The sequence below is a fragment of the Leguminivora glycinivorella genome, chromosome 1 (genome assembly GCF_023078275.1).
Source record: "Leguminivora glycinivorella isolate SPB_JAAS2020 chromosome 1, LegGlyc_1.1, whole genome shotgun sequence".
Taxonomy (NCBI): Eukaryota; Metazoa; Arthropoda; class Insecta; order Lepidoptera; family Tortricidae; genus Leguminivora; species Leguminivora glycinivorella.
The window spans coordinates 7,211,814-7,235,019 of record NC_062971.1 but is presented as its reverse complement, the minus strand read 5'-3'; the positions used below and the strand labels follow the sequence as shown (position 1 = coordinate 7,235,019).

Genomic DNA, 23,206 nt, shown 5'->3' with positions numbered 1-23,206 from the left:
ACGTACCTCAGAACCATATGGAAATAGGTACGGTGGCCTAGATGGCGGTACGCCTTTGGGGAACGCTCGGCTAGATGGCGCTAATATGAATATTTGACATTTTAACACATATTATCAAGCTAAGAATATGGGCTAAATTGTCAAAACTGAGGTTTAAAAGTTTTAAGCTTGTGTCGAGAGATGGATTTACAAGCAAAGAAGGAACTTGTTTTTACTGAAGGCATTTTTAATATTGGCAAATAATTACATCACTTTTCAAATAATACATCAAAAAGTATGCTTTTCGAGGCACGTCTATTCCATGAAGACTCGCGAATACACATCTTGTACTGAACAAAAAATCTTAGCATTTCAATGCAGCGAAGCGATACGAGTGTTCGTTAACAGAATACGTATTCGCGTTCCAAATGCAATGTTTTCCAGTGTAACTAGCCAACATTACAATCGCTTATGCTTCGTAAGCGTTTCGTATCCTCTCCGCTAGCGCTCTTTTGGGTACATAGACAATTTTATTGCAAAAACGCTTACGAAAACATCGTAATCGTCGCTAGTTATCTTTATCGCTCTTCCGTCAAGCCAGGCTTTACGTCCACTTAGGCGGCATCGAGCCGCGTCGAATCGAGTCCTCATATATACATTTTAATGAGATTCGACGCGTTACTAGAACACAGTTTCATAAGAAATGCAGAAGGCGAAATAATGAGACTCTGCGAGCCTAGTGGACGCCAGGATTAATGGCGCGACAGAGACAGACTGCGTTTCGATCGTAGCGTCAACGATTGTCACTTTGGCTAGGCCACAGGAAGCATTCGGCGTAATGCAATTTCTTTCAAAAATATGTTGATTCGTCGCACGGAACTTTGCAGAGATATTTTTCACGTTATTAAATCAGGATATACACTCACATTGATTACAAGTTTTCAGATATTTCGGAAATTTATTAAACTGATGTGTACTGATTGGGAACTTTCGTGCTTTATAAGTACACCTAGCTTTTTGTTATCTCATCAGTAAGTACAATTTACTTGTGACTCGTGCTATATCCACACTTATGCAAACCTAAAGTGGTATTAAGTGTGTGTAGTTTCTAAGCAAACGTTCTACATTGTCACTTGCCATAAGAATACTTTGAAAAGTTATGCGTAAATATTAAGATACAAGCACATTTTGTCCTTATCCAGCCATTTTGTTAATCGTAGCGATTTTAGCACAAGACATACAAGGGCACAATACCAAAACCTTTTACATCAACCTTCCTGCCAAACAGCCATTTACAAAAAAAACTGCTACAACATGTGTATAGTCATTTATAATAGCCTGCCCGATCACTTAAAATTAGAAGATAATAATTTATTCAAAACTAGATTATCGAAATGGTTACTGGACAATTTTTGAAGCGTTAAGGAATATTTGACTCGTGAAGCTTAATTATAATTGTTAATAATTCCGATTTACTACTTTTAATTTATTTTGTTGTAAACCTTTGACATTTAAAATCATTTTAGTTTATTTAGAAATTTAGAACTTGCAGGACACCTAATTAATTTGTAATTTGTTTATTCAGTGTGCATGAGATAAATAATTTAATATTAAAATGTTAAAAAATTGCACGCCTGCATGCAGGTTGAATATGCATGGAAAACTTAGCCATAAGACGTACCTTGTTACCATATTCAAGCAAATAAAGATATTTCATTTCATTATGACAAGTGACAAAGCCTTTAACAAAGTGACAAAGTATGGAAATGAAGAGTATGATGGAAATGGAGAGTATGGAAGTGACAAAGTGACAAAGAGACTAAGTATGAGAATGACGGCTGATAGAGAGGAATGGAGGAAGATGATCTGCTGCTGCGCCGACCCCAAATAATGGGGAAAGGTCAAGGGAATGATGATAAGATTGATAAGTGACAAAGCCTTTGACTAGACTTCGACGCACATATCTACCTACCAGTGGCGGCTGGTGAAAATTTCTGCTAGGCAACACTGAGCAAAAAGAAACCTACCTTTACATTACGTACTTTACTAGTAATCAATTTTAGGCAAGGCGGTGGGAATCGGCTTGTATGGACCAGCCGCTGCTGCTACCTACCTACATTCTGCACAAAACCAAAAACAAATAGAAATAACTCTAAACAGTTAGGGCCAGTTGCACATTTGACAGACACATCATCGTCACGCAGCAGACGTCTATGGAACTTCCCATTCTATAAAATTTAACGAACGACAGACGGTTTGATGCAACCGACCTTTAATAATATAAGTACTAAAGGCACATCCACACGCTGCAAGAACTCGGATGCAAGCATTGAGGTATTGGATTGCACGCTGAATTGTATATGTAACCTCATAAGTCCGTAGTCGCATACGAGGTCCCTGATCTGAATATGAAGGGACGGGCTTACAAATGGGCCCTAATTTTATATTTTAAAATAGCAGCAGTTCTTACCTTTGGTAAAGGTGGCGCTTTGCCATCAATATGGTAACCTCCCACATACTTGGCACTCTCAGGCAAATTAAACGGAGTCCCGACAGACGGATGCGAGTTCAGCAGGAGAAAAGATCCATTATATACAGCTTCCTCGTACGAAGGCATATGTACTCCTCGTCGTGCTGCCATGTTTGGGAAGACGGAGTCGTATAAGGTTTTTTCTTTGGGGGTTATAAATATGCTGTAAACAAGGTAAAATGATATGAGTTACTCTTAAATATAGGAAAACGTCTTATGAATACTGCTTGTTTGCCTCCATATTTACATTTTGTATTTGCATTCATTTGTTAAATTTTTGTGTGTGTGAAGGAAACATACTTGGTACATAAAATATTCACATTTTCGCATTTTGACTATCATTAGACATTAAGTATTTTATGTTATTATTTTCCATAATATTTTAAGACGCACAGGAGCGAAAATGCTAAAAGGGAAAGGCTAATAAACTAGTGTTACCTATTAGCTAGATTTATCGAAAAAAAATTGTCCATTCAGAACAACTCAGCTAAAAGATATTGCGTAAAAATCTTTAAAACCAAGGTTCCGCTCTCGACTGTTTCCTCCTTCAAAGCTTAATCAATCGTAACGAAATTTGAGAATCTGAATAACAATTAAATAATCTGTGTTAGACCGTTTAGTTTTTTGGCTAATTGTTATCAATTTTGATTACCACCTTTTTTATGTACCTACTAAAATTACCTGATGGATACAATTTTCTTGACCATAGTCCAAAGTTCCCGTACTCTCTGCCAGAAGTCTAAAGGCGGTGTGTTGGACGAGAAAACGTCAGCGCTGTATGCGGGGTTCGTGACGCCGTCCACAAGCTTCAGCACCTGCCAGTGGGCTTCCGTGGAACCCAGCCAGATCAGCGGGCATTGGAATAGGGGAGCGATACTGCAATAACAGAAAAAATAGTGTCAGCCGAGGTAATTTTCCTGTACAAGGCGCCGCCGCGCCGGCCTAACCGAAATGACAATCGTTGACAAAGTCTATCGATACGCAGTCTACTGGTTCTGTCGCCCTGCTACAAAAGAGTGATCGCATAAATTAAATATAACAAGATCATACCATCCCATACATTAAAATGCGACCGCCTACGAAAGCGCTTACACTCCACCACACATAGATGGCGCCACAAAAAATGCCTTGTTGCCACCGATTATTTGTAGATTGGCATTAAGTGTCAATTCCGAGCCGTAAATCTATGTCAAACTTAACGCCATCTACAAGTATAATCGAAAGCTACAAGACATTTTTTTTTGTGGCGCCATCTATGTGTGGTGGAGTGTAAGCGCGGTCTTAGGCGGTCGCATTTTAATGTATGGGATGGTATGATCTTGTTATATATATTTAATCTATGGTGATAGGGAGAGCTACGTATGAGCTACGATACGTTTACCACGTTCAAAAAAAACCATAATGCACTTTATTTATTTGGATTATTTTGACTCAAAATCTAGAAAACTATGGAATAAAATAAAAAAGTCTAGTTTTCCTTTGCAAATTTTTACTGTAACTTTTGCGACTGAAAATATACAGGGAAAATGATTTTCCTATTCAACAATCCTTCCCGCGTGTTCAAATAATCCTAATAGAGTGAAAGGTTTTTCGACAAACTATACTATCTATATTTACAACTTTTACTTAACTTTAAAGATATTCTACTTACCCGGCAATTACATCAGAAAAGAACCACTCGATAATAACTGCATCGAACTTTTCCTTCGGATCACTGAGAAACTCTACAATCTTTGGTTCTTCAAAAAATAGTTTATGAAAGTTGAACACTATTTCGAAGAAAAACGTTGAGTCAGCCGGATTTCCCGAGTTGGCTATGTTCTGCAGATTGAAGGCCGCGACTGGAAAAGCCAAGGTTTTAAGTTTTAGCGATTTAAGTACTAAGCTTCTCTATGAGTCAATTGATTCAGGGACAGTAATTAATGATGATTGAAATACTTACTTCATCATACTTATAAATGTCCTTATAAGGATTCGAACCCAGGTACAGTAACTTTGGACTACTACTAGGCAGAACTTAGGTAACTGGCCGCTCGCGCCGAGTGAGCAGAATCAATTTTGGACACTTATTATTGTTTGGGCAGTAATTGACGATGTACCCTATATCGATTTAATTGCAGTATCTACTTATGTCTTTCCATTATAAGTCAAAGACGACATAGAATTACCTCAGGCTGAGCAAAATATAGAAAACTAAGAATGATTAGGTATGCTATAATAAGTACTTGTCGATTGCTGTAGGCTCAAATGGCGTGGATGATAGCTCAAGACCTAAAGAACATAAAGAGCTTTTTATCTACTACGCGTTTTCACATTATCCGATCCGACATCGGATGTAGGACCGTTATCCCATACATTTAAGCCGCCATCTTTGATTTTTGCCTTTGAAATCCTTCCGACATCCGATATCGGATCGGATAATGTGAAAACGCACTTAGGCTATGTTGTCCCATACGCCCTTTGACGATAGTCGATATTATGGTGGTGATGTGACATACGTACGACATGCCAATTAGTCATTCACAAAGACTGCAAATGTGCCTGACAAGCGCATTATCGTGATGTGAATAGTTATTTCACAAGTTTGTTGCGTAATATTAAACAAGTAGATTTAATATTTAATTCGATTAAAAAATGGAGAGATCTAGTTTTCTAGATTGTCCTCCTTTTAGGTTTATAATGAGAATGAGCATAGGGCATTGGATTTGTATGTATGTACTTATTATTACATAGTTATTACACAATTTGTAAGTACATAAACAGGAAAATAAAGCTGTCGTCACGGTACAAAATAATAGGTATTTACAGTAACCAACTACTTAACTAGATAATTATACCCATTAGTTACAGTATAAATAAAACAATATTGTGTACCTACTATTTATGATAAGATAACAGATATGTCATTACAAAATAATATGCAATTGACATTGTCATCATCCTTCTAACGTTATTCCGGCATTTGACACGGCTCATGGGAGCCTTGGGTGCGCTTTGGCAACTAAACCCCAAGACTTGGCGTAGGCACTAGTTATACGAAAGCGCAGCGCTGCCATCTGACCTTCCAACCCGAAGGGTCACTAGGTATTGGGATTAGTCCGGATTCCTCACGATATTTTCCTTCACCGAAAAGCGACTGGCAAATATCAAATGTAATTTTTTTTTTTAGACATTCTTACACAGATTGACTGAGGCCCACGGTAAGCTCAAGAAGGCTTGTGTTGTGGGTACTCAGACAACGATATATATAATATATAAATACTTATATGTTACATAGAAAACATCCATGACTCAGGAACAAATATCTGTGCTCATCACACAAATAAATGCCCTTACCGGGATTCGAACCCGGGACCGCGGCACAGCAGGTGTGTTTGTAATTTCTTGGTTTACTTCATTTAAACAAAAAAGTCACTCCCTCAGGCCTTGGCAGAATAACAGCGTTGCAATCCGTCTCGCCTGCGTTTTGCAACAATATGCTGAGTCAAAACCATTTCCCTACTGCACACATTGCTGGACACACAAGTGTAATTTTCTGTATGTGTGTATATAATTTTCTTAGGATGTTTTTGTGTATTTGTTTTTAGACATAGACATAGACATTTTATTAATAATATTATAAATATTACACGTTCATCAATAAATTATTTAACAGCAATTAAATTAAGATATTATACAATTTCAGTCCAAATACAATTTCGAATATTAAATTGAAAGATGCATTCATTGATTATATTACATAATACAGAGTGGGGCCTGTAACAAAGGCGAAAAATTGAACTGTAGGCTATTCTCCTTATACTGATCAACATTTGTTCGGCGACATTTAAAAATAACTTGTATTTTGATTTTTATCACCCTTGAAAGTTTTTTCTAAGAGGTAATGTATTGCGAATTCTGTTAAGTCTAAAGTGTGACAGACAACGTCAATGACAACAATAATGGCGTACATTGAAGCTAATATTTATTTTGTATGAAAAATTAAAAATTTAAAGACTTCATAATTTTTAAAAGTCCCTGAACAAATGTTGATCAGTATAAGGAGAATAGCCTACAGTTCAATTTTTCGCCTTTGTTACAGGCCCCACTCTGTATATGATATGTCATTTAGATTTGTTAATTTGATTTTATACATAATTAATTATTTTATTCTATTATAAGTTGTTTGGTTTGGTGGTTATTATCTGTTTCTTATTTTTTTGTATTTCACCATTTTGTTAACCCCCGACGCAAAAACGAAGGGGTGTTATAAGTTTGACGTGTGTCTGCCTGTCTGTTTGTCCGTCTGTCCGTCTGTCTGTCTGTCTGTCTGTCTGTCTGTCTGTCTGTCTGTCTGTTTGTCTATCTGTCTGTGTGTGTGTCTGTCTGTGGCATCGTAGCTCCCGAACGGATGAACCGATTTTGATTTAGTTTTTTTTGTCTGAAAGCTGAGTTATGTCCTGTGTATGTGCTGTACTGAATAATAGTTATTTGTTATACAAGGGGGCAAAGTTGTATTTTAACGCCGAGTGTGGAATTGAAAAACAAGCAAGTGAAAGGATTCTATAGTTGAACCACGAGCGAAGCGAGTGGTTCGAGAATAGAATCCTGAACTTGCGAGTTTTTTAACACACGAGAAGTAAAATACATTTGCACCCGAGTGTAACACAAAACTTTTCCCCTCACTATAGCGAGGAAACTACAACGCAAAAAATGCGTTTAACACTGCTTCCAGTAGTTCCACAGGTGGTAAATCATCTTTATAACTAGATTCACCCACTTTCATCAATTTTAAAGCAGTTAATTTGACTTTATTCAAGGTCAAATTACTTTACCCACTAGTGGATAAAATGCGTTTTTACCCGCTGGTATTAAAGGACAAAACACGTGTTTCCGAGCTAGTGAGGGGAAATAGTTATTTGTTATACAAGGGAGCAAAGTTGTATTTTAACCGAGTGTAGAATTGCAACACGAACTAGCGAATGGATTCTAGGGTTGAACTACGAGCGAGCGAATGGATTCTATGGTTGAACCACGAGCGAAGCGAGTGGTTCGAAAATAGAATCATGAGCGAAGCGAGTAGTTCAAAAATAGAATCCTTAGCGTAGAGAGTGTTGCAATACACACGAGTTAAAATAACTTTGCATCCCGTGTGTAACACATAACTTTTCACCTCACTAAAGCGAGGAAACACGCAATAAAAACAACTGGAACATAATTGCACAGAAATAAGTCAATTTGCGTTTATTACAATTTCCACGAAGCACCGACCGACACCACAAAAGTTTCAAATTAAGAATCAAGAAGAAAAATCTATTTGGGTGCGTTCCGTTTCACGCGTTTTGAGATTGCAATGTTACTTAAGGTGCGTTCTGAATAAGTACAATGGAAGAGTCAAAAATACAATTTCTTGTACGATTTCAAGTGTCTAATGGTAAAATTATGTTATAAAATTGTTTGAATTTTATGTTTTTAGTCGGATACAATTCAATATGAAATTATTTTTACGTTCGCATCACATGATTTGTTAAGACAATTTAAGCACAGGGACAAAATTGCCCTGTCTGGGAGATGCCTTTACAATAAATTATATTTAAAAAAGTAACTAATGACACGTTCGGATTTCAAATATTCTTTGCACTCTTGTGGATAAAATGCGATTTTGCTATCTGTTTTTAAAGAATAAAAAAGTCCTTTCCGAGTTAGTGAGGTGAAAATGTCTTTTTCTTTCTTTTATTCTTTTCAAATGCAATTTACATTATTTATTTATTTATTTATTTAAACTTTATTGCACAAATTATCAATAAAAAGTACAAATGGCGGACTTAACGCCTTAAGGCATTATTATTATGTGGCGAAATACCATGTAAGTTAAGAACATTGACTCTAGCCAGACGTTCCTCGTGCTGCTGGCCTAGCCGAAATGACAATCGTTTACGCCAGACACCGATCGTAACGCAGCCTGGCTCTGTTGCACCAATACGGAAGAGCGATAGAGATAGCTAGCTACGATAATGATATTTTGCGTACCCAGGCTTTCCTACTGGCAATGCAAGAATGCAATGCACACTGCCCGCAATTTATTGTTTAATATTGCACCAAGGCTTATTGGATTAAGTAGTACAGTATGTCCCAATTATGCAGTGACAATTATTTTTACTGCGGAATACTGTTGATACTTAATTATATTTTTATTAATTACGTTTATGTACTATCTAATAAGGTACAGCGGGGCAAATCTCGACTGGGGGGAAAATGTAACTAGTCCATTTTTTCCACGTTTTACAAATCTCGACTGGGGGGAAAATGTAACTAGCAGTGGCGGGGCGTGAAAATTTTCGTTGGTAAAGCCGGAGGGGTTTTTGGAATCTGTTTTGTATGGACTTCTACAGATACTAGATAATATTAGGGAACCCGTTGGGAATCGAGTTGTATCGACGCTCCGCCACTGGTAACTAGTCCATTTTTTCCACGTTTTACAATGTTTGCATTACTAAATAGAGTTTACACCGGTTATGTATGGTAGGCGTGTTCAGTGGATACATGTGGAGCTCAACATTATAGGGAAAAAATTGATTAGTTACAATTGCCCCCCAGTCGAGATTGGCCCCGCTGTACCTTACGTTTTCTGTAATCTTTCATATAATGACACTTAGCACATGTAAATATAAAATATAATATAAATGATTCTGGGTGAGAAAAATATTTCAAAATATCTTAAAAACGTATTTGTCGACTCTGAAGGTATACGGGTAACTACATTCTGTATGTTTGATTAAATTTTGAAAATTCAACCTCAGAAATGCGATAGCGAAACTAGACAGGTTCAGTTGGTATACTCGTAATGTTGTATTTTCACGTTTTAACAAGGTAACCCTGTCTAGTAAGGAAAATGGTTCTAACAAACATGGAGTGTTATTTTATATCACCCGACGCAAAACCGACGGGGTGTTATAAGTTTGACGTGTCTGTCTGTCTGTTTGTCTGTTTGTCTATCTGTCTGTCTGTCTGTCTGTCTGTGTGTGGGTCTGTGTGTGTGTCTGTCTGTGGCATCGTAGTTCCCGAACGGATGAATCGATTTAGATTTAGTTTTTTTTTGTTTCAAAGCTTAGTTAGTCGGGAGTGTTCTTAGCCATGTTTCATGAAAATCGGTCTACTAGGTATGTCGTGGTCGGGGGTTTTTTCAAAATTTTAATTTGGAGGTTATAACAAACATGGAGCATTATTTTTTAACCCTTGACGCAAAAATGACGGGGTGTTATAAGTTTGACGTGTCTGTCTGTCTGTCCGTGTGTGTGTCTGTGTGTGTGTCTGTCTGTGGCATCGTAGCTCCCGAACGGATGAATCGATTTAAATTTAGTTTTTTTTTGTTTCAAAGCTGAATTACTCGGGAGTGTTCTTATTCTTAGCCATGTTTCATCAAAATCGGTCCACTATGTCGCGTTCGGGGGTTTTTTCAAAATTTTAATTTTGTAGTTAGATTATGCTCAGTACATAACATACGTAGGTACAGATGAAAATTAAAGACATAAAATATCATAGCATATATAAAATATTTATAAAGGAACCCTATACCTAAACGTAAAATTACAAAGATTAAATGCAGAGATTTCAAAAGTTGGTTAAAAGCTGTTATAAATTAAATATCTATGTTAATGCCACGGACACGAAAGGCGTCGAGTTCTTTGAAATTAAATATTTAATAAAGTGTTCTTTCATTTGGAAATTTCATTACTTGCCCAGCAGTAGCCTACCTTGACTATTTTATTCTTCTAAATTATCTGAAATTTTCTCGAGGCTGAGGCGTAGGGTTAGAGCCGGCGTAGCTTTATTTGACGTCCATATGCGCATTGTAATATGCCTACTTGAAAAATAAATATTTCATTTTCATTTTCAGTAGATATCTTATTACACCACGGAACAAATGACTGAATATCAAATACGATACGACAAATTATTTATATCATAGGATTCATACGAGACAAGATAGCCATAAGTGTACGACAGATGTAGCTAAGAAGACTAGTTTATATATAATCTAACCATAAAATTAAAATTTTGAAAAAACCACCGATTTAGTGGACCCATTTTCATGAAACATGGCTAAGAAAACTCCCGACTAATTCAGCTTTCAAACAAAGCAAACTAAATCTAAATCAGTTCAACCGTTCGGGAGCTACGATGCCACAGACAGACACACACACAGACAGACAGACAGAGAGGCAGACAAACAGAAAGAAAGACAGACACGTCCAACTTATAACACCCCGTCGTCTTGCGTCAGGGGTTAAAAAACAAAAAAGAGCTGTTGTCGTGCAGTCTAAGGACATCAAGGAAAAATGGCGGACGAAAATAGGGTATTAACAAATTGTATTTTTTGGATCATAGTGTAAAAACTTATTTGCTATCAGCTGTTCGATCTCCGGATATTAAGGAGTGTCAGGACAATATTAAAAGAAAATAAATTGAAAAAGTTCTTACATCCAGCAGGATTTTCCTTAGCAATTGTCATGAAGAGGTTGGGAACGATAATCTCCTTTAGTTTTGGTGCTGGTTTCTCACTTGGAAAAGCAGTGATGTGTACAACCTGAAACAAAATTAAGCACATCGTAACACACAACCATAGGAACTTTTTGACAGAAGCAGTTTAAGTTTGTGCTATTTCAAATAAAAGTTTTCTTCTTCAACCAAGTATTTTACAGCCTAGTGCTAGGGTCCACTTTCCGAAATAATCTTCTTCATTTTGCCCGGTCTTCAGCATTTGTAAATTAAATCGCTCAAATAATGTGTAAATACTAAATACTTGGTTCCAAGTACCAAAGGTAAATGGGCGACGAACGCAGAATGGGACAAATTTAAGAACTTGCCAAGTACGAATAGGACGAACCAGTCAATACCGTAGGTATCAAACTGCTGGACACAGATCTCACATTTGTAAAAGTATTAGTTTTTCTAGTAACATAAATCAGTCTGGATTATGGATATAATTTTGGTAATAAATACAGTTATTTATTATGTGTATACTTCCTAACCTATGGCGCCCAAACTTGGTCATTGACAGAAGCCCAAAAGTCCCGACTCAAGATTTGTCAGCGAGCAATGGAGCACAGCATGCTTGGAGTCCGTAGAATCGATCGGATAAGGAACACGGAGCTGCGCTCCAAAGCAGGTATCGCAGATTTTGGTGTGAAGGCAGCCAAGCTCAAGTGGGATTGGGCAGGACACATTTGTCGGATGCATCCGAAGAGATGGGCCAAGGTAGCGACCGAATGGGCGCCACAAATTACCAGAGGTCGAGGTAAAGATGGCGGAAAGACCTGGACTCATTTTGTGGCGGTTGGCGAGAGCATGCACAAAGCCGTGACGAGTGGCGGAAAACAGGGGAGGCCTTTGCTCAGCAGTGGGACACATTATAGGCTATAAAAAAAAATAGTTCGATAGTTTACTTTTACTGTGATAACCTAACCACAAAATTAAAATTTTGAAAAACCCCCGACCGCGACCTAGTGGACCGATTTTCATGAAACATGGCTAAGAACACTCCCGACTAACACAGCTTTCAAATAAAAAAAACTAAATCGAAATCGGTTCATCCGTTCGGGAGCTACGATGCCACAGACAGACACACACACAGACAAACAGACAGACAGACAGACAGACAGACAGACAGACAGACAGACAGACAGACAGACAGACAGACAGACACGTCAAACTTATAACACCCCGTCGTTTTTGCGTCGGGGGTTAAAAACATCAGATATATGAAACAGATTTAATCTAGACAAGTCGGCAGTGTAGAACAGGTTAGATGCGCTCCGAACTATCTAATTAAAACTTCTCGCGGCCGAGAGGGGCTCATTCCGGTTGCGGTCGCGTAAAATGGGAACTTACCTCGGCTCCCGTTGTGTAAGTCGCAGCCTGGTTACAAAATTCTGGATTTTATTTTTACGCGACTAGAACTTAGGTGAGTCATAAATCAACCAAGTGGTCGATTTAAACACGCATCCAATCTGTTATGACAAAATTCTTCTTGATAAATTGGTCTTCTGAATTCAAAATAAAAAGCTAGATAAGCGGTAGCGGGTAAATCGGGTAATATTATGTATATAACAGCTAGTCAAAGGATCTTAAACTGGAAGATATTTAAGGTGTTTATTCGTTAGACATTTCTTTTCAATCACCTATTAGTATTTAGTAATTGAGGTAACCATCTAATGCTTGATACTCTAAGAGTTGTAAAGCTTTATTGACATCCGGCTTGTCATCTGATCTTTCGCTCATTATCACTTTAATAGCCGATTTGATACCTTGACATTCTGCAAATATTTTACAAAAACAACTACTGAATACACAATCTAGTAAAATACATATTTCTAGTTTTTAACCCCCGACGCAAAAACGACGGGGTGTTATAAGTTTGACGTGTCTGTCTGTCTGTCTGTCTGTCTGTCTGTCTGTCTGTCTGTCTGTCTGTCTGTCTGTCTGTCTGTCTGTCTGTCTGTCTGTCTGTCTGTCTGTCTGTCTGTCTGTTTGTCTGTGTGTGTGTCTGTCTGTGGCATCGTAGCTCTCGAACGGATGAACCGATTTTGATTTAGTTTTTTTTGTTTGAAAGCTGAATTAGTCGGGAGTGTTCTTAGCCATGTTTGATGGTAATCGGTCCACTATGTCGGAGGTTATTCAAAATTTTAATTAGTTTTTTTTTTAATAAAAAAAAATTACAATGGTATGTGGCTGATTCTTAGCGGCCCGAAATGTATTACAAAAACACCTAAATACTATTTTTTTCAGCCTTCTAGCTCAAAAAATAAAGATTTTACACCCGGGTTAGATTTTTTGAAAAAAAAATTATCCAAATCGGTCCAAAAAAATGTCTATATATACGAAAATATAAAATTCGTGTGGCACTATTGTGCCACCGAAAGCCCAAATCTGAAGTCCATTTTGGTCTATCTCTTATCGTTTCCGAGATTAAAGGTTTCTTGAAAGTACGAAATGTATAATTATACTAAACTTCTACTATTTGTTTGTGAACTCATTGCTATCACATTCCATCAGGCGCTCATGACTAAATTGTATGGAAGAGTCGAAATCCGACTCGCACTTGACCAATTATCGTAGAAAGTTGTGTTTCGACGTAAAACGATGAGGTGTTATAAGTTTGACGTGTCTATCTGTCTCTGTGTGTGTGTGTGTGTGTGTGTGTGTGTGTGTGTGTGTGTGTGTGTATATGTGTGTCTGTCTGTGGCATCGCATCGTGTCGTAGCTCCTGAACGGATCTACCGATTTTGATTTATTTTTTTGTTTATAAAAGGTGAATTAGTCGAGTGTTTTTTTATTTATATTAGCTGTAGGTGAGGGCCTTTCTTCCCGTGGGAGAAGGCGACTGTGGGATGTGGGTTAAATTGTGGCGTAGGCGAGAGGCTGGCAACCTGTCACTGCAATGTCACAGTTTCGTTTTCTTTCAACCCCTTATTTGCCAATAGTGGCACTGAAACCTGAGTAGTTTCATGTGCTCTGCCTACCCCTTCATGGGACACAGGCGTGATTGTATGTATATGTAGCTGTAGGTGATGGCCGCTGGTCCAAGATGGTCGCCGCCACAAAAAAAAATATTTATTTATTATGGATTACAGAGGCAAGCCTGATCGCGCGATAAATGATAAAACCAGCAGGGTTAGCACATGATTGCCGCGAGAGTATGTCACCGCGAGATAGACTACCGGTTCTTATGTCATTAATACAATTACGACAAAGACGTGTCATCTCATCTATCTCGCGGCGACATACTCTCGCGGCAATCATGTGCTAGGCCTAAAGGGGCGGCTCATTCTGCGATTCTATCGCCGCGCTGTATACATGTATGTATATGGCGGCGGCCGCGAGTTTCGCGGCCCGTTCACTGGTGACGACCTTCACGCGGCGCAATAGAATTCTATGTCGGCTGCTCGCGTGCGGTCTGTTTGTTAATGTAGGTAAGAATTTAGAATGGCGGCATTTTATGAACATCAAAGGAGTGAGCCTTCAGTATTTGTACTATTATATTCTGTGATATTCGTACTATTAGTAAGTGCGAAAAGGATGGCCTGGCGCGACCATGCTATCGGTGCTGATTTTTAACCGCCGCCTCAAATCTCAAAGGAAGGGGTTCTCAATTCGTCTGTATTTTATTTTTTATGTTTGTTCCTCGATATCTCCGTCGCTACTGGACCGATTTTGAATTTTTTTTTTTGATAGTATATGAATACAGATTGGTCCCATTTTTCTCAGAACCCAGTTCTGATGATGGGATCCTGGAGAAATCGAGAGAACTCCTCAAATCTGAAAGGCATACATATGGTGATTTTTGTGTTTTTAAAGGAATGGCATGCATTTATTTACTTACGGAACAGTGACATTTGGTGCAGTGGAACTGCTGATGATGGTCAGAACGGAACTCCTCAAATCTGAACGGCACGCTTATAGTGACTTTGGTATTTTTATAAGATCAGCATGCCCTTACGTCCAGAACAGTGACATTTGGTGCACTGGAACTTCTGATGATGGTCAGAACGGAACTCCTCAAATTTGAACGGCACGCTTATAGTGACTTTGGTATTTTTATAAGAACAGCATGCACTTACGTCCAGAACAGTGACATTTGGTGCAGTGGAACTCCTGATGTTGGTCAGAACGGAACTCCTCAGATCTGAACGGCACGCTTATAGTGACTTTAGTATTTTTATAAAAACAGCATGCACTTACCTCTAGAACATCTTGAACGTAAAAAGTGTAGGTAAGTAGGTACTTAACATACAATTCGGTACTTGAATTCCAAAACACAAGAAATATGACAAAAGAAAGAGCCCCTACAAAAAGAAAGAAATAAAAACCTTAAATTATAAATTTAAAAAACCCCCGACACAAAAAAAAGGTGAATTAAATTAAAAATTAAATAAAAAAAGGGTGAAAAAAACTAAAAGTGCGAGCTTTCAAAAAGTAATAAAATAACTAAATAAGTAGCTCTAGGAATACCTACCTTCCTTCTTACGAAATACCTACCTTCTTCTTCTTAGGAATATCTACCTACCTTCTACCTTCTTACGAAATACGTAAGATTAAAACCTAACTACGAAATTCTTGAACGTAAAAATTTTGGTACTTAAACATAAAATTACTTGAATTCTTAAACACAAGAAATATGACAAAATAAATTATTAATTATTATTCTCTTTATTGATTTCCATTATTAATTAATGGTAAAGTGTTGTCGCGTCGGGGGACCGCTCTTTGCCTGTCTAACTTGAAACTTAAAAACTAAATATTTACACAGCTAAACTAACTTAATAAATGTTTAACAAAAAATTCACTAGGTACATACATTAAACTAACTACCTGAACATGAACAATGTAACTGTACAACCAAAATGTCAAAGGAAGTATTAGAATTACAAGTAACGTATATGTTTACAACCAAACAAACTAGATAAGTGCTGAGCAAAAATTTCAACACCCAATCTTAAAATAAGACTCTAAAGACTGCATCGGAAACACAACCGTCAACGACGTCTGCCCTTACGCTAATATTGAGAGCGGTCCCCCGACGCGACAACACTTTACCATTAATTAATAATGGAAATCAATAAAGAGAATAATAATTAATAATTTATTTTGTCATATTTCTTGTGTTTAAGAATTCAAGTAATTTTATGTTTAAGTACCAAAATTTTTACGTTCAAGAATTTCGTAGTTAGGTTTTAATCTTACGTATTTCGTAAGAAGGTAGAAGGTAGGTAGATATTCCTAAGAAGAAGAAGGTAGGTATTTCGTAAGAAGGAAGGTAGGTATTCCTAGAGCTACTTATTTAGTTATTTTATTACTTTTTGAAAGCTCGCACTTTTAGTTTTTTTCACCCTTTTTTTATTTAATTTTTAATTTAATTCACCTTTTTTTTGTGTCGGGGGTTTTTTAAATTTAAACCTTCACGCGGCGCAATAGAATTCTATGTCGGCTGCTCGCGTGCGGTCTGTTTGTTAATGTAGGTAAGAATTTAGAATGGCGGCATTTTATGAACATCAAAGGAGTGAGCCTTCAGTATTTGTACTATTATATTCTGTGATATTCGTACTATTAGTAAGTGCGAAAAGGATGGCCTGGCGCGACCATGCTATCGGTGCTGATTTTTAACCGCCGCCTCAAATCTCAAAGGAAGGGGTTCTCAATTCGTCTGTATTTTATTTTTTATGTTTGTTCCTCGATATCTCCGTCGCTACTGGACCGATTTTGAATTTTTTTTTTGATAGTATATGAATACAGATTGGTCCCATTTTTCTCAGAACCCAGTTCTGATGATGGGATCCTGGAGAAATCGAGAGAACTCCTCAAATCTGAAAGGCATACATATGGTGATTTTTGTGTTTTTAAAGGAATGGCATGCATTTATTTACTTACGGAACAGTGACATTTGGTGCAGTGGAACTGCTGATGATGGTCAGAACGGAACTCCTCAAATCTGAACGGCACGCTTATAGTGACTTTGGTATTTTTATAAGATCAGCATGCCCTTACGTCCAGAACAGTGACATTTGGTGCACTGGAACTTCTGATGATGGTCAGAACGGAACTCCTCAAATTTGAACGGCACGCTTATAGTGACTTTGGTATTTTTATAAGAACAGCATGCACTTACGTCCAGAACAGTGACATTTGGTGCAGTGGAACTCCTGATGTTGGTCAGAACGGAACTCCTCAGATCTGAACGGCACGCTTATAGTGACTTTAGTATTTTTATAAAAACAGCATGCACTTACCTCTAGAACATCTTGAACGTAAAAAGTGTAGGTAAGTAGGTACTTAACATACAATTCGGTACTTGAATTCCAAAACACAAGAAATATGACAAAAGAAAGAGCCCCCTACAAAAAGAAAGAAATAAAAACCTTAAATTATAAATTTAAAAAACCCCGACACAAAAAAAAGGTGAATTAAATTAAAAATTAAATAAAAAAAGGGTGAAAAAAACTAAAAGTGCGAGCTTTCAAAAAGTAATAAAATAACTAAATAAGTAGCTCTAGGAATACCTACCTTCCTTCTTACGAAATACCTACCTTCTTCTTCTTAGGAATATCTACCTACCTTCTACCTTCTTACGAAATACGTAAGATTAAAACCTAACTACGAAATTCTTGAACGTAAAAATTTTGGTACTTAAACATAAAATTACTTGAATTCTTAAACACAAGAAATATGACAAAATAAATTATTAATTATTATTCTCTTTATTGATTTCCATTATTAATTAATGGTAAAGTGTTGTCGCGTCGGGGGACCGCTCTTTGCCTGTCTAACTTGAAACTTAAAAACTAAATATTTACACAGCTAAACTAACTTAATAAATGTTTAACAAAAAATTCACTAGGTACATACATTAAACTAACTACCTGAACATGAACAATGTAACTGTACAACCAAAATGTCAAAGGAAGTATTAGAATTACAAGTAACGTATATGTTTACAACCAAACAAACTAGATAAGTGCTGAGCAAAAATTTCAACACCCAATCTTAAAATAAGACTCTAAAGACTGCATCGGAAACACAACCGTCAACGACGTCTGCCCTTACGCTAATATTGAGAGCGGTCCCCCGACGCGACAACACTTTACCATTAATTAATAATGGAAATCAATAAAGAGAATAATAATTAATAATTTATTTTGTCATATTTCTTGTGTTTAAGAATTCAAGTAATTTTATGTTTAAGTACCAAAATTTTTACGTTCAAGAATTTCGTAGTTAGGTTTTAATCTTACGTATTTCGTAAGAAGGTAGAAGGTAGGTAGATATTCCTAAGAAGAAGAAGGTAGGTATTTCGTAAGAAGGAAGGTAGGTATTCCTAGAGCTACTTATTTAGTTATTTTATTACTTTTTGAAAGCTCGCACTTTTAGTTTTTTTCACCCTTTTTTTATTTAATTTTTAATTTAATTCACCTTTTTTTTGTGTCGGGGGTTTTTTAAATTTATAATTTAAGGTTTTATCTATACAACGTCAAACATAGCAGGGATTTTCTCTTTCGACCTGAAGCCGAGAGAGCTTCCAACCTATTCCTTTAAACTCGTTAAAGTCAACTTTAAAAATAGCTGTTGTTTTCAGCAGAATATTTGTTTTGGAATTATTCATCGTTTGAGAAAGTTTTGAGCGCGATTCAAACCATATTGAGGTCAAGCAAAGTTTTATTGAAATGTTTACAATTTCAAACAGGGGGGAATAAAACCGAATGCGGTTTTACTATCCTGTTTTATTGTTATGATACTTACTGGGGATGATTTTCGTATAAGGGTGGTAGCCCAGTCCCAGTACTTCAATTAGGGTAACTTAACGATTACCTGTAGACGATTTTAAAATGCATGTTTCTATGGCAATTTGAATAAAGAGTATTTTGATTATGGCTTTCAATTATTAAAACACCAGCCACCGTTCAAGGGTCCGCTTGCAGCAAATAAGACTATGTTGCTGTGCATCTTGAATGCCAGGAGGAACACCACGATAATCCGAAGGATCGGATGGCATCAGAACAAAAGTGCGTAGCTGAATGCACAAACGCTCGCTATTTCTATCGCTCTTGCGTATTGGCGCAACAGAGCCAGACTATATTTCTGCGGCGTTTCGGCGGCGTTTCGCTTCGCGGAAATGCCATTCGGCTACGGGGCCAGGGTGGCTAGCCGAATGGCACAATCGCTCACGAAACGCTCACGAAACGAAGCGCTAGTAGATATCTATCTCTATCGCGCTTGCGTATTGGCGCGACAGAGCCAGCGGCGTATCGCTTTCGTTTGGCGTCGGAGAAATGCCATTCGGCTACGGGGCCAGAAGTGCCAAGGTTTCGCTGTAACATCTGTAATATAACTATATTTTTATTATGGCTTACTTCGTGACCAGCTTTCAGCAAATGGTTGACTACTCCATGCCCCAGTATGCTGTGGCTCTTGGATGCCATGGGGAACACCACGAGAATCCGAAGTGCTTCGCATGATGCCAGGAGCAGAAGCGCCAAGGCGATACTTCGAAGTAACACTTGTAACATCTGAAATATGAAAGGAAATAAGAAATTTTATAAACTTGAATTAAATGATTAGTTATTGAGTCTCTTCTTCCCCTTATACCACTGTGTAATGTAAATCCGCCATTGTCTTATCAGTAAACTTCAGCGCGATTTCGTTTTCAAAATATTCTACCTAGTATATCTTTAAAGTTTAGTATCTCTTCAATTCCTGTTTTAATAAATACCTATCCATGTTATTGTTATTTGTTTTCAAGTGTGTTCGTTGACTTTCCTCATGGACCAATTACTTATGTAACAACCATATTCAGATACTGATAAGAGTAAACAACATGTTTTGATATTCAAGCATTAGTTTATGAGTAGTAACAGAATTCATTATTGCATAATATTTAGTAAATTGCATATATAATATATATCACAATAAAAGTAATATGCAAACATTTTATGACTAACTAGCTTTTGCCCACGGCATCGCTCGCATTAAATTTGAAAATTGGAGAATGCTCCATACGAACTTCAACCCCCCAATTTTAGAGAAGTAGGCGGTTTGAAAGAGACAAAAGTAGCCTATGTCACTCTCCATTCCTTTATCTTTCTCCACTTAAAAAATCACTTCAATTCGTCGCTCCGTTATGCCTTGAAAGACGGACAAACAAACAGACACACACACTTTCCCGTTTATAATATTAGTATGGATTTAAAAAAAAATGTTGTAATGGGAATCATTTCAAACTTTTGTATATCAATAAAAACTCACCTTGCACTAATGTCACAGGGAAACAGGCATCGCAAATGAAGTGCCCGTGCGCAATGACCGGCAGTAAATATTGGATGAGATCACGTGAAGCTGGGAGCTAGTGCAAGTATCAAGTGACAGCGATTTACTAACTTACTTTAGTCAAAGAGGACGTAGAACCAAGCGCGGATCCAGCTTCGTGCCCAGGGGGGGCCCCCATCACGTGGTAAAGGCCCAGGCCCCAGGGGGGGATCACGTGGTCTATTTGTATGGCCAACCTAGGATCATGGGGGTGGGGGTCATGACCCCCATGACCCCCCTGGATCCGCGCATGCGTAGAACCCCACTGTGCCTCACTTTAAAATATCATCACTCACACAATTCAAATCAAATCTCATGTAAGAATAATATACAATCAATATTACATTCAAGAAAAATTACATAATGTAGTGAACCTCGGTGTGCCTCGGTATCGCCTCGGTTGACAAAAAATTGCGAATTAGCATATTTTGTTGGGATCGTTGAAATGTACCTAAATTATTTATTTTCATCCCGCCTTCTACTTATTCAATCCATTTAAAAAACCCTTTGTTTATTTCCCCGAATTAATTAGACTCTTAAATATGGATTTGACGTGTGTAACTGTTGTGATATTGTGAGACCCTCCGCGCGCATGTGACTCAAGCCAGCCCCTTTTTGTAAAGAAACTCGATCGGGTATTTACCGTACAATCCGTACATACTGTCCCTCACTATTGCAGGCTTAAGGTAAAACATGGTTGAATGAAATTGCTCTGCAATTTGTGCATACTTTGTTTACCATTTACCTCTATGTTGCACAATGTTAATGCCCATTCGTAAAAATAAATTTAGGTTGACATAACAAATAATGATAACAGCTGTCCCAGTTAATCCGATTGCTTGATTTTTTTGTAGTCGCCTGGCAGGCCAGTATGGTCGCGCGATAAATGATAAAACATCTGCCCGTCCCTATTGCACTATTTGTAAGTGCGATAGGGACGGCCCGATGTTTTATCATTTATCGCGCAACCATGATTGCCCTGCTGGACAGCCATTCATCTGTGCAATATGTACATATATTATATAGATCCCATTTTTCTCCCTGGATAAAAAAACAACAGCACAATAGGACTCGCACAGTTTATACTTACGCCTTAATTTTATAGTCAATTTTAATTTTGACAGCTTCTGCATCAGTCACAAAAATTAAATAAGTTCGATTGTGCATTAAAATTAGCAAATAATCAAATATTAAAACTGTACTTGTATGACTCAAAATGCACAAATAATAAGCTTGTGTACCTAAATGGAAAATGTCTCTTAAGTAACTGAAAATACTATCTTTTATTCATAACCCTCTCTGGTTGCATTTAGATAAGTTACTCATGTGTCGATTTAGTCTCAAAGGAAGGACATGAACCTACTTAGGTTTAGTAGTAAGGTACAGCTGGACAATTTCGACTGGGGGGTATATGGCCCGCGTGTTCAGTGGATACATGTGAAACTCAACTTAAAAGTGTAATAATGGAAAAAATGAATCAGTTACAATTGCCCCCCAGTCTGGATTTGGCCCGCGGTACCTTACACTGCTGCATAAGTGCCTGGTACTTGAACAAGTTCTTAAAAAGATAAATTATAAGTAAGGTGACGATGACGTTTGGATTGCTAGTAGTATTACTGCTGCAGTCTTGATACGGACACTGTATTTGTGAATTAGTTTAATAGGATGAGTCATACCTTGTTCACATGTAGGTATGGACTAGTCCTCTTATTCATAAACGTTAAGTAATAGTTATTTGTTATACAAGGGGGCAAAGTTGTATTTTAACGCCGAGTGTGGAATTGAAAACGAGCAAGTGAAAGGATTCTATAGTTGAACCACGAGCGAAGCGAGTGGTTCGAGAATAGAATCCTGAACTTGCGAGTTTTTTAACACACGAGAAGTAAAATACATTTGCACCCGAGTGTAACACAAAACTTTTCCCCTCACTATAGCGAGGAAACTAAAAAGCAAAAAATGCGTTTATAACTGCTTCCAGTAGTTCCACAGGTGGTAAATCATCTTTATTACTAGATTCACCTACTTTTATCATTTTTAAAGCAGTTAATTTGACTTTATTCAAGGTCAAATTACTTTACCCACTAGTGGATAAAATGCGTTTTTACCCGCTGGTATTAAATTAAAGGACAAAACACGTGTTTCCGAGCTAGTGAGGGGAAAAGTAAATTAAGGCGCTAATGGGTCAATCCGCGGCAAGAGTAACAACAGTCACGATTTTATGGCATGTTCCATTTGTTCACCATGCAAGTTCAAGTGGTAATCTATCTCGAAATAAGTTTTACTTTCCCGATCGATATATCGTCACTACTTAAAAAAAACTTGTATCTTCGTCTGTCAATGAAAAGAAAATTGTAGTAAGTATGACTGTATGGAATGCATATAGACTTACTGCGTTTTAACTTTGAGGAGCAGCGTGAGATACGAGATTTTTTCAAAGTAGTGACGATATGCATAGATTCTTTCATTTGCAGCTTTAGTTCCAATAAACACTCAATGAAGTCGTGATTTACGTTACTTTTACGTGGATTCACCCTAATATTCATTGATTTATGGATAATTATTAGTCTGCAATCAATATTGACTTAATATGACACAAAAAAAGAACGTACCTACTTACTTACTTTTCTTCTTCTGTCTTAAAGCATAGTTCAAAGCGCTTTAGTTTTATTTGTTACCAGCGATTTGTAAATCGCGATATGAACCAACAAGATCTAAAAAAAATCTTCTAAAACACATAAAATGTTCAGTTTACATCAATTAGGGATCTGATAATTTTCCTGTTTACACCTCAACACCCAATCTATCAAACTCGATCGCTAGCTTCATGGAGTTAAAGTTGAATCTCCTAGAAAGCTAGTGAGA

The 23,206-nt window shown here is 37.4% G+C and overlaps 1 protein-coding gene across 1 annotated transcript in view; it reads right to left on the bottom strand.

Moving 5' to 3' along the window:
- The window catches only part of LOC125233488, a 35,103-nt gene extending 14,719 nt beyond the window's left edge, over positions 1-20,384 (bottom strand). The window contains 6 exon segments of the mRNA XM_048139527.1: positions 2,450-2,672; positions 3,191-3,385; positions 4,161-4,350; positions 10,970-11,075; positions 19,393-19,548; positions 20,285-20,384. Coding sequence (XP_047995484.1) covers positions 2,450-2,672; positions 3,191-3,385; positions 4,161-4,350; positions 10,970-11,075; positions 19,393-19,548 — 870 coding nt within the window. The 5' untranslated portion in view covers positions 20,285-20,384.
- Positions 20,385-23,206: the final 2,822 nt, after the last annotated feature.